Source organism: Eretmochelys imbricata, chromosome 21, assembly GCF_965152235.1.
Source record: "Eretmochelys imbricata isolate rEreImb1 chromosome 21, rEreImb1.hap1, whole genome shotgun sequence".
Classification (NCBI taxonomy): domain Eukaryota; kingdom Metazoa; phylum Chordata; order Testudines; family Cheloniidae; genus Eretmochelys; species Eretmochelys imbricata.
This window is the reverse complement of record NC_135592.1, coordinates 16635877-16653111: the sequence shown is the minus strand read 5'-3', so window position 1 is coordinate 16653111 and position 17235 is coordinate 16635877. Positions and strand designations below refer to the sequence as shown.

The window sequence follows — 17235 nt, the reverse complement described above, 5'->3', positions numbered from 1 at the left end:
AAGAATAGTAAATATGGCAGGCGACCAGCTTGGCTTAACAGTGAAACCCTTGCTGATCTTAAATACAAAAAAGAAGCTTACAAGAAGTGGAAGGTTGGACAAATGACCAGGGACGAGTATAAAAATATTGCTCGGGCATGCAGGAGTGAAATCAGGAAGGCCAAATCACACCTGGAGTTGCAGCTAGCAAGAAATGTTAAGAGTAACAAGAAGGGTTTCTTCAGGTATGTTAGCAACAAGAAGAAAGTCAAGGAAAATGTGGGCCCCTTACTGAATGAGGGAGGCAACCTAGTGACAGAGGATGTGGAAAAAGCTAATGTACTCAATGCTTTTTTTGCCTCTGTCTTTACGAAAAAGGTCAGCTCCCAGACTACTGCACTGGGCAGTACAGCATGGGGAGGAGGTGACCAGCCCCCTGTGGAGAAAGAAGTGGTTTGGGACTATTTAGAAAAGCTGGACGTGCACAAGTCCATGGGGCCGGATGCGCTGCATCCGAGAGTGCTAAAGGAGTTGGCAGATGCGATTGCAGAGCCATTGGCCATTATCTTTGAAAACTCATGACGATCGGGGGAAGTCCCGGACGACTGGAAAAAGGCTAATATAGTGCCCATCTTTAAAAAAGGGAAGAAGGAGGATCCTGGGAACTACAGGCCAGTCAGCCTCACCTCAGTCCCTGGAAAAATCATGGAGCAGGTCCTCAAGGAATCAATTCTGAAGCACTTAGAGGAGAGGAAAGTGATCAGGAACAGTCAGCATGGATTCACCAAGGGCAAGTCATGCCTGACTAATCTAATTGCCTTCTATGACGAGATAACTGGCTCTGTGGATGAAGGAAAAGCAGTGGACGTGCTGTTCCTTGACTTTAGTAAAGCTTTTGACACGGTCTCCCACAGTATTCTTGCCAGCAAGTTAAAGAAGTATGGGCTGGATGAATGAAAGGTGGATAGAAAGCTGGCTAGATTGTCGGGCACAACGAGTAGTGATCAATGGCTCCATGTCTAGTTGGCAGCCAGTATCAAGTGGAGTGCCACAAGGCTCGGTCCTGGGGCTCGTTTTGTTCAATATCTTCATTAATGATCTGGAGGATGGTGTGGATTGCACCCTCAGCAAGTTTGCAGATGACACTAAACTGGGAGGAGAGGTAGATACGCTGGAGGTAGGGATAGGATACAGAGGGACCTAGACAAATTGGAGGTTTCGGCCAAAAGAAATCTGATGAAATTCAAAAAGGACAAGTGCAGAGTCCTGCACTTAGGACGGAAGAATCCCATGCACCGCGACAGACTAGGGACCGAATGGCTAGGCAGCAGTTCTGCAGAAAAGGACGTAGGGGTTACAGTGGACGAGAAGCTCAATAGGAGTCAACAGTATGCTCTTGTTGCCAAGAAGGCCAATGGCATTTTGGGATGTATAAGTAGGGGCATTGCCAGCATATCGAGGACGTGATTGTTCCCCTCTATTCGACATGGGTGAGGCCTCATCTGGAGTACTGTGTCTAGTTTTGGGCCCCTCACTACAAGAAGGTTGTGGAAAAATTGGAAAGAGTCCAGCGGAGGGCAACAAAAATGATTACGGGACTGGAACACATGAGTTATGAGGAGAGGCTGAGGGAACTGGGGATGTTTAGTCTACGGAAGAGAAGAATGAGGGGGGATTTTCATAGCTGCTTTCAACTACCTGAAAGGGGGCTCCAAAGAGGGTGAATCTAGACTGTTCTCAGTGGTAGCAGATGACAGAACAAGGAGTAATGGTCTCAAGTTGCAGTGAGGGAGATTTAGGTTGGATATTAGGAAAAACTTTTTCACTAGGAGGGTGGTGAAACACTGGAATGCGTTACCTAGGGAGGTGGTGGAATCTCCTTCCTTAGAAGTTTTTAAGGTCAGGCTTGACAAAGCCCTGGCTGGGATGATTTAATTGGGGATCGGTCCTGCTTTGAGCAGGGGGTTGGACTAGATGACCTCCTGAGGTCCCTTCCAACCCTGATATTCTATGATTCTATGCTTTCTTTCGCATATAGTGCCCCTCCCCGACCAGCACAACCTGTTCTGTCCTTCCGTTATATTTTGTACCCTGGTATTACTGTGTCCCATTGATTATCCTCATTCCACCAAGTTTCTGTGATGCCTATTATATGAATAGCCTCATGTAATACGAGGCACTCTAGTTCACCCATTTTATTATTGAGACTTCTAGCATTGGTATATAAGCACTTTAAAAACTTGTCTCCTTTTAGCTGTCTGCCATTACATGATGTAACTGAATGGAACTCTTCTTTATTTGACTGTTTATGATTCATAGATTCATAGATATTTAGGTCAGAAGGGACCATTATGATCATCTAGTCCGACCTCCTGCACAACGCAGGCCATAGAATTTCACCCACCACTCCTGCAAAAAACCTCACACCTATATCTGTGCTATTGAAGTCCTCAAATCATAGTTTAAAGACTTCAAGGAGCAGAGAATCCTCCAGCAAGTGCCCCATGCTACAAAGGAAGGCGAAAAACCTCCAGGGCCTCTTCCAATTCCTTCCCAACCCCAAATATGTCGATCAACTAAACCCTGAGCATATGGGCAAGGTTCATCAGCCAGATACTACAGAAAATTCTTTCCTGGGTAACTCGGATCCCACCCCATCTAATATCCCATCACAGGCCATTGGGCCTATTTACCATGAATGTTTAATTACCAAAACCATGTTATCCCATCATACCATCTCCTCCATAAACTTATCGAGTTTAATCTTAAAGCCAGATAGATCTTTTGCCCCCACTGCTTCCCTTGGAAGGCTATTCCAAAACTTCACTCCTCTGATGGTTAGAAGCCTTTGTCTAATTTCTAGTCTAAATTTCCTGGTGGCCAGTTTATATCCATTTGTTCTTGTGTCCAGACCCTGCCTGTATTTTATTATTTTTTATCCTCTCGTCCTCACTAGGACATAGAGAATCTCCATTAATAGATCCTCCCCAAAGGGATGTCTCTGTCTGAACCACATGCTCCTTTGCATCTGTCAGCTTCCCCCAGCCCTTAGTTTAAAAACTGCTCTAAGACCTTTTTAATGTTAAGTGCCAGCAATCTGGTTCTAGTTTGGTTTAGGTGGAGCCCATCCTTCCTGTACAGGCTCCCCCTTTCCCCAGTTCCTAATAAATCTAAACCCCTCCTCCCTACACCATTGTTTCATCCATGCATTGAGACCCTGCAGTTCTGCCCGTCTCCCTGGCCCTGCGTGTGGAACTGGGAGCATCTCAGAGAATGAGGCCATGGAGATCCTGGACTTCAATCTCTTACCTAGCAGCCTAAATTTGGCCTCCAGGACCTCTCTCCTACCCTTCCCTATGTCACTGGTACCTACATGTACCACGACCTACATGTACCACCTCCCCAGCACTACGTATAAGTCTATCTAGATGTCTTGAGAGATCCTCAACCTTCGCATCAGGCAGGCAAGTCACCATGCAGTTCTCATGGTCATCACAAACCCAGCTCTCTATGTTTCTAATGATCGAATCGCCCATTACTAACACCTGCCTTTTCCTAATGACTGGAGTTCTCTCCCCCAGAGAGGTAACCTCAGTGCAAGAGGATACCCCATCATCATCTGGAAGGAGGGACCCAACTATGGGATTGCTTCCCTCTGCTCCAGTTGGATGTTCTCCTTCCCTGAGACTTTCATCCTCCTCAACAGCACAGAGGCTGTCAGACCAGGGGTGGGACCATCCTACTATGTCCCGGAAAGTCTCATCTATATACCTCTCTGTCTCCCTTAGCTCCTCCAGCTCAGCCAGTCTGGTCTCCAAAGCCCGTACATGGTCTCTGAGGGCCAGGAGCTCCTTGTGCCGAATGCATACACATGCCACCTGCCCATAGGGAAGGTAATCATACATAGAATTGTAGAATATTGGGGCTGGAAGAGACCTCAGGAGGTCATCTAGTCCAAACCCCTGCTCAAAGCAGGACCAACACCAACTAAATCATCCTGGCCAGGGCTTTGTCTAGCCGGGCCTTAAAAACCTCTAAGGAGGGAGATTCCACCACCTGCCTAGGTAATGCATTCCAGTGCTTCGCCACCCTCCTAGTGAAATAGTTTTTCCTAATATCCAACCTAAACCTCCCCCACTGCAACTTGAGACTATTGCTCCTTGTTCTGTCATCTGCTACCACTGAGAACAGCAGAGCTCCATCCTCTTTGGAACCCCCTTTCAGGTAGCTGAAGGCTTCTATCAAATCCCCCCTCACTCTTCTCTTCTGCAGACTAAACAAGCCCAGTCCCCTCAGCCGCTCCTCATAAGTCATGTGCCCCTGCCCCCGAATCCTTTTTGTTACATGCTGCATTGGGTGCAATAAACTGGGTAGCCCCCGCTCTGTAGCTGGACTTCTGCCCGCATTCTCTTTTTCCTCCTGCAGCTGGTTCCTTTGTTGTTGTTTTGTTTATATCAAGGGGTGTTTTTGGCTTTTAAGTTTAAAAAATGTTGAGTTCTAGCCCCTGCTCACACTGTCCTTGAGGGGGCCATTTGGGATCTGGGGCAAAAATTGGGGATGGGTCCTGCTTTGAGCAGGGGGTTGGACTAGATGACCTCCTGAGGTCCCTTCCACCCCTGATATTCTATGATTCTATGATTCTATGGTCGCTTAGGAGTGGGCTTTTTAAAGCCCTGGTCTCCCTAAGTAGCCCCGCCCCCTGGTTAAGGGTTGATGGGTGCTAAAAGGCTTAGGGATCACAGCCTCCTTAAGAAGCTCTCAGCTCTCAGCCTTGCCTAGCAGGCTGCTAGGCTCAGCACACGGTCAGCACATGGTCCCGCAAACAAACAAAGCCCAGGGTATATTTCAGTCAAGCAGCAAGCACACCACACAGACTCATCCCGCTTGTGTGCTCAGCTGCATTGAACTGACCCAATTCTAAATGAAAGATGTGTGTGTCCCTGGCGCCACCTAGCGCCCCTGGGAGAGAGCCCACCCGTCCTGTCTCAGGGTGCCTAGCATGGTGCCTCGCTTTGTACAGGCTGAATTTCACCCCAAGACATTTACATCACTACAGGGCCACAAGATTTTGGACATCAGGAAACAAAATAAAGAACTGCTTCATTCTCAATCAATCGTCCTGTGTTTCTGTACACTGCTTACTACCCCTGCACACCAGAAGTGGCTGCATCTCAGTGGTGCAAAATGTCTGTCTTTTTCAAAGTGCTTTGGGATCCTTCAATTCATACCAAAAGATGGGTGGGATGGGGCTGTGACTGGATCTATTAACGAGGATTCTCAATATCCTAGTAAAGAGGAGATGATAGAAGTTGATAAAAGTAAAAGTAGGAACCGAAGAGAAAGTCAAATGCAAAAGAGTCCCATTCAATTACATCACATGGGCGCAGTCAGCTAAACAGTGACACATTTTATAAGTGCTTGTATACAAATGCTAGAAGTCTGAATACTAAGATGTGTGAACATGAGTCTGGTATTAAATGAGGAGGCTGATAAAACAGGTGTCCCAGAAACTTGGTGGACTGATGATAATCAATGGGACACGGTAATACAGGGTACAAAATATATGGGAATGACCGAGAGGGTCGTGCTGGTGGGGGACTGGCACCGTATGGGAAAGCAAGCGAGAGTCCAATAGAGTAAAAATCTGAAACGAATCAAATTGTGCTAAAGGATCTCTAGATAGAAATGTCATGCTTGATCAATAAAAGTATAGGAATATACTACTGGCCACCTGACCAGGATGGTGATAGTGACTGTGAAATGCTCAGGGAGATTAGAGAGGCTATAAAAATAAAAAACTCAATAATAATAGTGGGGGATTTCAACTGTCCCCGTATTGCCTTGGTACATGTCACCTCAGGACGGGATGCAGGGTTAAAGTTTCTAGACACGATAAATGACTGCTTCTAGTCCCGGGACCCGCAAGGGGAGAGCCAATTCTTGATTTAAGCCTTGGCTCCACTACACAGGTTTGTCGACAAAATAGCGGTGGTGTACACACTGCAATGCTGCTCCTGCCAACGTAACACCCCTGCCGTGCTGACAGCATAAAACCACCTTGACCAGCGGCACAGAGCTTTTTGCAACACAGTTAGAGTGACGCAGCGTCCGTGTAGACACTGCTTGGTTTTGTCGCCCTAATGGGTCTCCAGGAGGTGTCCCACAATGCCCATTATGACCGCTCTGGCCAGCAGTTTGAACTCTGCTGCCCTGAGGAAACAGAGATATGCGCCCCTCCCCCGTTTAAAGGCCCAGGAACGTTTGCAATTCCTCTTCCTGTTTGTTGGGGGCACAGTTCACACAGGATCTTCCCAGCTGACCACGCTGGCTCTCTGCGGCAGACGTGCTCTGGTGGATCTGCTGAGCCTGGGAGGAGAGGAAGCTCTGCAGTCACAGCTTTGCTCCAGCTGTAGGAACTTTGATGCCTACGGGCCGATTGCTCGTGGCCTGCAGGAGAAGGAGCATGAATGGGACATGCACCCTTGTGCTGAAATCAAGGAGCTGAGGCAGGCGTACCAGAAGGCAAGGGAGGCCAACCATTGCTCTGGTGCAGTGCCCAAGACATGCCGCTTCTACAAGGAGTGCACACCCTCCTCGGCGGTGACCCCCTGCCAAGAGCCCCATGGGGACATGGGGAGGGAATGGAGGCAGCCCCCGGCGGACTCATCCCCGACGAGGAAGTGATGGATGAGTAGGTGGAGCTGGAGGAAGATGTGGAGCATACGGCAGGGCTGTCCAGTGGTGTGGTGAGTCGAGTCAAGACCTCTTTTCCACTCTGGAGGGGTCTAGCCAGGCCCAGCACTCCGGCTCCGGCGCTCAGGATGCAGGAGAGGGGAGCTCCGGGAAGTGCACGGTGAGAGAAGAGTGCGCTCTCATGTACTTTGTTATATGGGAGAGGAGGGATAAGGGACAGAAATTAACAACAGAGCCTATCCATCTACTCAGTGGGGCCACAGTGGAAAAGTTTGTTAACATACAGGGGATGTCCTGGGAATCTTCCATAGAGATCTCTAGGAAACTTTCTTGTAGATATTCTGCAATCCTCTGCTGAAGGTTCCTTGGGAGAGCTGCCTTGGTTCCCTAACTGTAGGAAACTTTGCAGTGCCACCTGGCAATATTTCTGCAGGGGCCAGAGCAGCGCACAGGTGAACAGCCTATGGAGCCACTCTGAAGCTGCATGCATGCGGGAGATGCTCCCTTGCATCCTGGGTTACCCTAGGAGTGAGATATCGGGTTTGACTACCCTAGCCTGTGGAAAAGGGTGCCAATATTCACGGCTCTCTAGCCACTCACAGTAATCCCCTTTGTAAATAACCCTTTGTCCCTTCCTGCCCTTTCCCCCTTGCCGTGTGAACTCACCATAATTGGGACTCGCAGCAACCGGTGTGCTAGCCAAGGGACACTGAGAAAGAGGTGTGTGTAACTTTTGTGATTCAAGCTCTGAGTGCACTCACAATACAGTCTCTGTTCATTGTTTCTTTGTCTTCTGCAGATATGCCCTTGAAGACCCACTCCTCCAGACCGGTGGAGTGCCTCCATCAGATAAGTCATGCAGCACTTCACAAAACAAGAGCATGGAGGGAGACAATCAATGAAAGACTGAGGCTGGATAGCCAGGGAAAGACACAGGGTCAAGAGCAGATGATAAAGCTCCCGGAGGTCCAGAAAAAGATGATGAAAGTCCCTCATTACCCTGCAATCTGAGCCCATGCCCAACTTCCTCTCCAGCCACTACAGAACTCCAGTCCATGCCTTCCCCAAACTCCCCTACCACATTCTCTGTGTGTTCCTGGTCCCTCACAGTACCCCATGCACTCCATGCCTAGGGACTGGTTTCCCAACGAAAGCTGGAGTTAGGAGAGCCCTAACCACAAGATTGCTCCTCATTGTCATATCCTGTTTGACCAAAATGTTGTGGTTTATCTGGTTATTAAACTTAAGTCTTTGAAATAAAATGAGTCATTATTTGTAACATACATACATTGCTGGGTGCTAACATTAAAACACAGAGGCTATCGGTAGGAATATTTGCTCCTTGCAATTAATGCTCAAGAAGCAAGCTCTACAGGGGTAATTCATAGCAGCAGGTAAACAATGCCTGGCCAAATGCATCACATACAGACACATCATTGGGAATCATTGTCAAAATGCTCCTTCAAAGCCTCCCTGATTTGTTTAATCTCCCGCTGCTGCCCTTGTATCTGGCTGCTCAAAATCAGCAGCCAGCCAATCAGCCTCAGCAGCCCACCCCTGGGTAAAATTTTCCCCCTTCATTTTGCAAATATTATGTGGAGAACAGCAGGCCACAATGACCATCAGAATATTTTCCTCACTGAAGTCTAACCGGCCAAAAAGATAGCACCAGCAACCTTTTAATCAGCCAAAGGCCCATTCAACGGTCATTCGGCACCTGCTGCGCCTATTGTTGAAGCACTCCTGGATGGTGTCTAGGTTCCCGGTGTAAGGCTTCATGAGCCACGGGAGCAAGGGGTAGGCGGGGTTTCCAAGGATCACTACGGGCACTTCCACACCCCCCACTGGAATCTTCTGGTCTGGAAAGAAAATCCCACATGCAGCTTTCTATACAGTCCAGTGTTCCAAAAGATGCCTGAGGATAACATGCACCTTCCCGGACTACCCTGCATTGATGTCAGTGAAACAACCCCAATATTCCACCAAAACCTGCAAGACGATGGAGAAGTAGCTCTTTTGGTTGATGTACTCCATCGCAAGACGGCCAGGGGCCAAAATTGAGATATGTGTTCCATCTATTGTCCCACCACGGTTAGGGAATCCCATTGCCTCAAAACCATCCATTATTTCCTGCACGTTACCCAAAGTCACAGTCCCTCTTAGCAGGAGGCGATTAATGGCTCTGCACACTTGCATCACCGCAACCACCACGGTGGACTTTCCAACTCCAAACTGATTCACAACTGACAGGTAACAGTCTGGAGTTGGCAGCTTCCACACAGCGATCACCACTCTCTTTTCCACAGTGAGGGCAGCTCTCATTCTGGTGTCCTTGTGCTGCAGTGCTGGGGCGAGCTCTGCACACAGTTATGGGAAGGTAGCTTTGCACATCTGAAAGTTCTGCAGCTCATCATCCCATACGGGCATCACGATGCGCTCCCACCACACAGTGCTTGTTCCCCAAGCCCAATACCAGAGGTCCACCATGGCAACCTGTTCTGTGAATGCAATCAGCACTCTTGAATTATTTGTTTCCATGGCAGTCAGCAGGGCAGGCATTACCAATTCACTGTCTGTTTCACAGCTCATGAAGTACTGCAGGACCAGCCGCGTTGAGTTCATAACCCTCATCACCAGACTGGTCAGCAGCTCAGGATCCATGCTGTCAGGCAGAGATAGTGGGTGTACAGTTTACAAGGGCTGCTGAAAAACGGCACAAAGTAGGAAGCCCATGGAATGATGGGATGGAAAGAACTGCATTATGGGACAGCGAGCATGTCCTCACGATGCACTGTGATCCATTCCCAGAGCTCCCAGCAGCAGAGGGTGACAAAGGGTGCAGAGTTGCATAGTGGGATAGCTACCCATGTTGCAATGCTCTCCCTCCCTGTCAATGCAAGAGCAATGACTGGGGATGCGCTCACCTGACACAAGAAATGTTGTGTGGATGTGATCAACCAATGTTATTAAAGCGACTTATGATCATTGACGTAAATTAAGTTGACTTAACTCTGTAGTGTAGACATAGCCTTAGTCCTAAGTGGAGCATAGTACCTGGTCCAAGAGGTGAATAAAAGCAGCCATAATATAATTAAATTTAACATCCTTGTGGTGGGGGTGGGAATACCAAACAAGCCCAGCACAGTAGCATTTCACGTCAAAAAGGGGACCTGCACAAAAATGAGGAAGTTAGTTAAATGGAAATTAAAAGGAATAGTCACAAAAGTGAAATGCCTGCAAGCTACATAGGAACTTTTTAAAAACACCGTAATAGAGGTTCAAATTAAATGTACACCCCAAATCAAAATAATAAAAAAAAATTGCTTAGAGGCAAAGAGGCATCCTTCAAAAACTGGAAGTCAAATCCTACTGCATCAAGTATAATTAGGCAGGTAAAAAAGAATTTGAAGAGCATCTAGCAAAAGACACAAAAAAACCCCCAAATTTTGTAAAGTACATCAGAAGCAGGAAGCCTGCCAAACAATCAGTGGGGCCGCTGGATGGTCGAGGGGCTAAAGGAGCACTCAAGGAAGACAAGGCCATTGCGGAGAAGCTAAATGAATTCTTTGCATCAGATGTGAGAGAGATCCCTGCGCCTGAGCCATTCTTTTTAGGTGACAAATCTGAGGAACTGTCCCAGAATGAGGTGTCAGTAGAGGATGATTTGGAACAAATTGATAAATTAAACAGTAATAAGTCACCAGGACCAATGGGATTCACCCAAGAGTTCTGAAGGAACTCAAATATGAAATTGCAGAACTACTAACTGGGGTACATAACCTATCGCTTAAATCAGCTGAACCAGGTGACTGGAGTATAGCTAAATTTTTTAAAAAGGCTCCAGGGGTGATCCTGGCAATTGCAGGCCGGAAAGCCTGACTTCAGCACCAGGCAAACTGGTTGAAGCTACAGTAAAAAAAAAGAATCATCAGACACATAGATGAACACAATATATTGGGGAAGAGTCAACACAGCTTTTGTAATGGGAAATCCGGCCTCACCAATCTACTAGAATTCTTCGAGGGGGTCAACAAGCATGCGGACAAGGGTGATACAGTGGACAAGGTCCCTCACCAAAGGCTCTTAAGCAAAGTAAGCAGTCATGAGATAAGAGGGAAGGTTCTCTCATGGATCAGTAATTGGTTAAAAGATAGAAAATAAAGGGTAGGAATAAATGGTCAGTTTTCAGAATGGAGAGAGGTGTTCCCCAGGGATTTGTAGTGGGACCAGGGCTGTTCAACATATCTATAAATAATCTGGAAAAAGGAGTAAACTGTGAAGTGGCAAAATCTGCAGATGATACAAAACTACTCAGATTGTTAAGTCCAAAGCAGACTGAAGAATTATAAAGGGAGCTCTCAAAACTGGGTGACTGGGCAACAAACGGCAGATGAAATTCAGTGTTGATAAATGCAAAGTAATGCACATTAGAAAACATAATCCCAACTGTACATATAAAATGATGGGGTGTAAATTAGCTGTTACCACTCAAGGAAGAGATCTCGGCGTCATCGTAGATAGTTCTCTGCAAACATCCCCTCAATGTGCAGCGTCAGACAAAAAAGCAAACACAGCGTTAGGAACCATTAGGAAAGGGACAGATAATAAGCCAGTAAATATCAAAATGCCACTACAGAAATCCATGGTACACCCACGCCTTGAATACTGTGTACAATTCCGGTCACCTCATCTCAAAAGAAGATCTGTTAGAACTGGAAAAGGTTCAGAGACGGGCAACAAAACGATGAGGGGGACGGAACAGCTGCTGCATGTGGAGTGATTAAAAGGACCGGGACTGTTCAGCGTGGAGAAGAGACGACTCGGGGGGGGAGAGGACAGAGGCCACGAGAACGGCCAGACGGGGTCCAACCAAAGGTCCATCTAGCCCACTGTCCTGTCTTGTGAGTACGGTGCAGCGGGTGCTGGACTTCAGCAGGGCCAAACTGCAGCGGGATGGGTGTTGAGTGCAGTGGGTTTTGGGACTCCACACGGCTGGACTGTGAGGAGGGAGGAGTGGAAGGCGGCGGGTAGAGAGTGGAACCAGGAGGTTGATAAGCGTGTGCTGGTGGGGAGGAGGGGAAGCGCAAGGGTAAGAGCGCGGGTGTGGAGCAGCTCGGTTTGAAGAGCTAGTATCGCCTGAAGCATGTCTGCTTCGAGCTCCATAACTGTTAAGAGCCGCTCCGTGGCTTCTTTCTGGTGCGCCAGGGCCAGGTGCCCGAGAGGGAATGAACAGAACGATAACCATCAAGTGATCCATCCCCTGTTGCCCATTCCCAGCTTCTGGCAAACAGAGGCTAGGGACTCCATCCCTGCCCATCCTGGCTAGTAGCCATTCATTGACCTATCCTCCATGAACTTATCTAGTTCATTTTGAACCCCGTTATAGTGTTGGCCTTCACCACATCCTCTGGCAGGGAGTTCCACAGGTTGACTGTGTGTTGTGTGAAAAAATACTTTTGTTTGTTTTAAACCTGCTGCCTATTAATTTCATTTGGTGACCCCTAATTCTTGTGTTATGAGAAGGAGTAAATAACACTTCCTTATTTACTTTCTCCACACCATTCATGATGGTATAGACTCTATCATAACCCCCCCTTAGTCGTCTCTTTTCCAAGCTGAAAAGTCCCAATCTTATTCATCTCTCCTCACACAGAAGCTGTTCCATACCCCTAATCATTTTGTTGCCCTTTTCTGAACCTTTTCCAACCCCAGTATATCTTTTTTGAGATGGGGCAACCTAATCTGCAAGCAGTATTCAAGATATGGGTGTACCAGGGATTTATATAGAGGCAATATGATATTTTCTGTCTTATTATCTATCCCTTTCTTAATGATTCTCAACATTCTGTTCGCTTTTTTGGCTGCCGCTGCACAATGAATGGATGTTTGCAGAGAACTATCCACAGTGACTCCAAGATGTCTCTCTTGAGTGGTAACAGCTAATTTAGACCCCATCATTTTATATGTATAGTTGGGATTATGTTTTCCAATGTGCATTACTTTGCATTTATCAACATTGAATTGCATCTGCCATTTTGTTGCCCAGTCACCCAGTTTTGAGGGATCCTTTTGTAGCTCTTCGCAGTCTGCCTGGGACTTAACTAACTTAAGTAGATTTGTATGATCTGCAAATTTTGCTATCTCACTGTTTACCCCTTTTTCCAGATCATTTGTGAATATGCTGAATAGGACTGGGCCCAGTACAGACCTCTGGGGGACACCACTATTTACCTCTCTCCATTCTGAAAACTGACCATTTGTTTCCTCTCTTTTAACCAGTTACCCATTCATGAGAGGACCTTCCCTCTTATCCCATGACAGCTTACTTTGCTTAAGAGCCTTTGGTGAGGGCCCTTGTCAAAGGGTTTCTGAAAATCTAAGTACACTGTATCCACTGGATCCCCCTTGTCCGCATACTTGTTGACCCCCTCAAAGAAATCTAGTAGATTGTAAAGGGAAATCATGCCTCACCAAATACCATGTTGACTCTTCCCCAACAAATTAAGTTCATCTCTGTGTCTGACAATTTTGTTCTTTAGTTTCAACTAGTTTGCCCGGTACTGAAGTCAGGCTTACCGGCCTGTAATTGCCGGGATCACCTCTGGAGCCCTTCTTAAAAGTTGACGTCACATTAGCTACCCTCCAGCCATCTGGCACAGAAACCGATTTAAATGAGAGGTTGCAGATGACAGTTAGTAATTCTGCAATTTGACATTTGAGTTCCTTCAGAACTCTTGGGTGAATCCCATCTGGCCCTGGTGACTTACTGCTGTTTAGTTTATTAATTTGTTCCCAAACCTCCTCTAATGACACCTCGATCTGGGGCAGTTCCTCAGATTTGTTACCTAAAAATAATGGCTCAGGTCAGGGAATCTCCCTCACACCCTTGACTGTGAAGACCGATGCAAATAATTCATTTGGTTTCTCCGCAATGGCCCCTATCGTCCTTGAGTGCTCCTTTAGCATCTCGATCATCCAGTGGCCCCACGGGTTGTTTAGCAGCTCCCTGCTTCTGAGGTACTTAAACATCTTTTTGCTATTGCTGTACTTTTGGAGTCTTTGGCTAGCTGTTCTTCAAATTCTTTTTTGGCCTTCCTAATTGTATTTTTACATTTCATTTGCCAGAGTTTATGCTCCTTTCTATTTCCTCTCACTGCTTCTTTTACTTTGTAGTGTACATTTAAGTTGAGCCTCTATTATGATGTCTTTAAAAAGTTTCCATGCAGCTTTCAGGGATTTTACTTTTGGCACTGTACATTTTAATTTCCGTTTAACTAACTTCCTCATTTTTGTGTAGTTCCCCTTTCTGAAATTAAATGCCACAGTGTTGGGGTGCTGTGGAGTTTTCTCCGCCACAGGGATGTTAAATTTAATTATATGATGGTCACTATTACCAAGCTGTCCAGCTATATTCACCTCTTGGACAAGATCCTGTGCGCCACTTAGGTCTATAAAATCATGACCATGACTGAAAATGATTGAAAATTGTATGATTGAAAATGACCATTTGTATCAGTGCTGCTTCCAATATTATACAATTGCAACAAATTTTATCCAAAATGCTCATGTAAGGTGTCAATGGAACTGTTACAATTTATCCAGTATGATAATCCTGATTAAATCCATGTATCATCTTTGTATCTGAGGTTATGAATATTGACCATGGACTTGTATCTTAACAATGTGTTGTATTCCTGGGTGACACTCCCCAGATAGTTTTACATTAGAATCATAGAATATTAGGGGTGGAAAGGACCTCAGGAGATCATCTACTCCAACCCCCTGCTCAAGGCCTGTGTTGCTGGCCCATTAAGGACACTCCACTCTCACAATTGGCCATCCTGCCCAGATAGCTCTTCCTGGGGACTCCTCAGACAGGGAGAAGCCAATGGCCACGCCCTGTGACTCAGCAAACCACGTAGGGCATGTGATATGCTCATGTGCCCCTGGACTCCATCTTGGGTCAATAACTTTCCACCCACCATGGTTGTGAGCTTTGTTTGGAACAGCAAGTTTCTATGCACACGGCAGAGGATATAAAAGACCCGAGACATCTCCATTTTGCCCCTTTCCTGCTCCAGTTCTCTGGACTGTGGATTTACAACTCAAAGGAGTATTTTGACCTGAGGGGACCTTCCAATCTCTTGGAAGTTACCAGAGAGACCTTACAAGCCGGCCGTCAGTTCCATTACTGCTACAAACCTGATAGAAGGGCTTTGCAATCATTTGTATGTATATGATCTATTAACTATTTATAACTCTCCTTTTCTTTTCTTAATAAACCTTTAGTTAGTGTACTAAGGGTTGGCTGACAGTGTGATATTTGGGTAAGATCTGAGATACATATTGATCTGAGGGTAAGTGTCTGATCCTTTGGGATTAGTAGAACCTCACAGATGGTGAACTGGCTTTTCAGTAACCTCTCACTATATTTGACCTGTTTGTCTGGATGGGAGCCAAGGGGATGGTGTTTGGTTAACCAGTGTGGTGACACAGAAGCTCTTTTGTTACTGTTCTGGTGCATCTAAGAAATAGCCACCAGTCTGGGGGATTGTCTGCTCTGCTTCTTGCAGTCTGCCCTGAGTGTGGCATTCTCAGTGTGGCCCACCACAGGCACCTAGTCACAGTGTGGAGAAAGTGAATAAGGAAGTGTTCTTTACCTCTTCTCAGAACACACGAACTAGGGGTCATCCAATGACATTAACAGGCAGCAGATTTAAAACAAACACAAGGAAGTATTTCTTCACACAATGCACAGTCAATCTGGAACTCTTTGCCAGAGGATGTTGTGAAGGCCAAGACTATAACAAGGTTCAAAAAAGAACTACATAAATTAATGGAGGATAGGTCCATCAATGGCATTTAGCCAGGATGGGCAGGGATGCAGCCCCATGCTCTGGGTGTCCCTAAACTTCCGACTGTCAGAAGCTGGGAGTGGACGACAGGGGATGGATCATTCAAGGACTGCCTGTTCTGTTCATTCCCTCTGGGGCACCTGGCATTGGCCACTGTAGGCAGACAGGACACTGGGCTAGATGGACCTTTGGTCTGACCCAGTAGGGCCTTTCTTATGTTCTTATCTAAATGCATGACACCTAGATGCTTGTGGTCATTAAATAGCCTATGGCACTTTCCACAGGAATCTGGGTGTTACCAGCTGGGGCGACTGCCAATGTACCATACCTTTGGAGCATCGTCAGTTCTGCAGAATAACACTAGATGCGTCAACGCAAGTGGTAAGTGCGTGGAGATCTCAACACTGTTCCCATTCTTGCTGGTGGTGCCAATACATCAAGCAAACAAAAGCAGCCAGGTTTAGCACCAGCGCTGGCTGAAATCCCAGCCTCAGCTGCCCCAGGCTGCAGGGGTCAGCAGAGGATGCAGGAACACCCCTGTGCACTCACGTGGTTCCCACACAGGTTGATGCTGAAGTGATGGAAATATTTCAGCCCCTTGGAGGTGAAGCTTGGCCCGCCTGCGAAGGATGTGCTATTGGCCAGCGCTGAGAAGTCGTACTCCAGGGTCCTGCCGTCCTTGTCAAGCAAGAAGCGGCAGTCGTTGTAGCACAGTGAATGGATCTGGGGGGAGGAACGTCCCAGTCAGCCAGTACGAGCCCTTCCAAGAGCGTGCGGAACAGCTGCTGCTGGCTCAGAGGCACTCTAAAAATTTGGCCTCTGGATGGGCTGTGTTTTAAGGCAGCAGCATCCCTGACACACGGAAGGATGTGGGCATTTCTACAGGGACCTCTCAAGAAATTTATCCATCTGTTTAGGGTACTTACATGGCAGCTCAGAATCTGCACCATAGTCACCCTCAGGGCAGGGCCATTATCCCGTTTCACAGGCTGAGGAACAGGGACCCAGGTCATCCAGGGAGCCTGTGCAGAGCAGGGGACTGACCTCAAGTGTCCCCCGGCCCGGGCTAGTGCACTGAGCACTGGGCCACTCTTGCTGTGGGCGTGCTGTCCGTGTCGCCCCACGCGCCATGCGGGTTTGGTGGCAATGAAACGGCTTTATCTAGGGATGTGCACACTCGCCTTGCCTCATTCGGAGCCCAGCATTCCACCCCAACTCCCATGATACAGGATCTAAGTTCAAGGCAGGAAAAACTGGTGGGGGCGGAGGGGAGAGAAAAAAATTCTAAGGAAATACGTCTAGGGAGGCCCCATTCTGCTGGGAATTCCGTCAGTTCCCCACTATGGTAAGTCTTGAAATCAACAGTTGCTGGATTTGTCAGTGTAACTCCCGGCAGAGTCCCGGCCAGGTACAGGACAATTGGACCATGGTCAGCAGGAATGATACGGGCAGGCCAGGCCTTGGAGACCCTGCATAGTGACCCAGGCAGAAGACTGCCTTAGCACTTCTGGTACCACAGAACGTACACGTCCAGAAGCCTCAGAAAAAAATCCCCTTTGCATTCACTACAGGCCCAGCCCTCACCGCCCGTTACTGATGGGCAGGCCGCCAACTGTGCGGCAGCCTGGATTCTACACAGGAGAGCGGAACTCAAACTCGGGATCACACTTTACAAACCTGTCAGCCCAGCAGGAAAGAGACTTGCACT

The 17235-nt window shown here is 47.3% G+C and overlaps 1 protein-coding gene across 2 annotated transcripts in view; it reads right to left on the bottom strand.

Moving 5' to 3' along the window:
- The window catches only part of ELAPOR1 (endosome-lysosome associated apoptosis and autophagy regulator 1), a 61307-nt gene that overhangs the window by 22144 nt on the left and 21928 nt on the right, over positions 1-17235 (bottom strand). For both annotated transcript variants that reach the window (XM_077839301.1, XM_077839302.1), the window contains one exon: positions 16077-16250. In XM_077839301.1, the coding sequence (XP_077695427.1) occupies positions 16077-16250 (174 nt within the window). The remainder of the gene's footprint in view (positions 1-16076; positions 16251-17235) is intronic.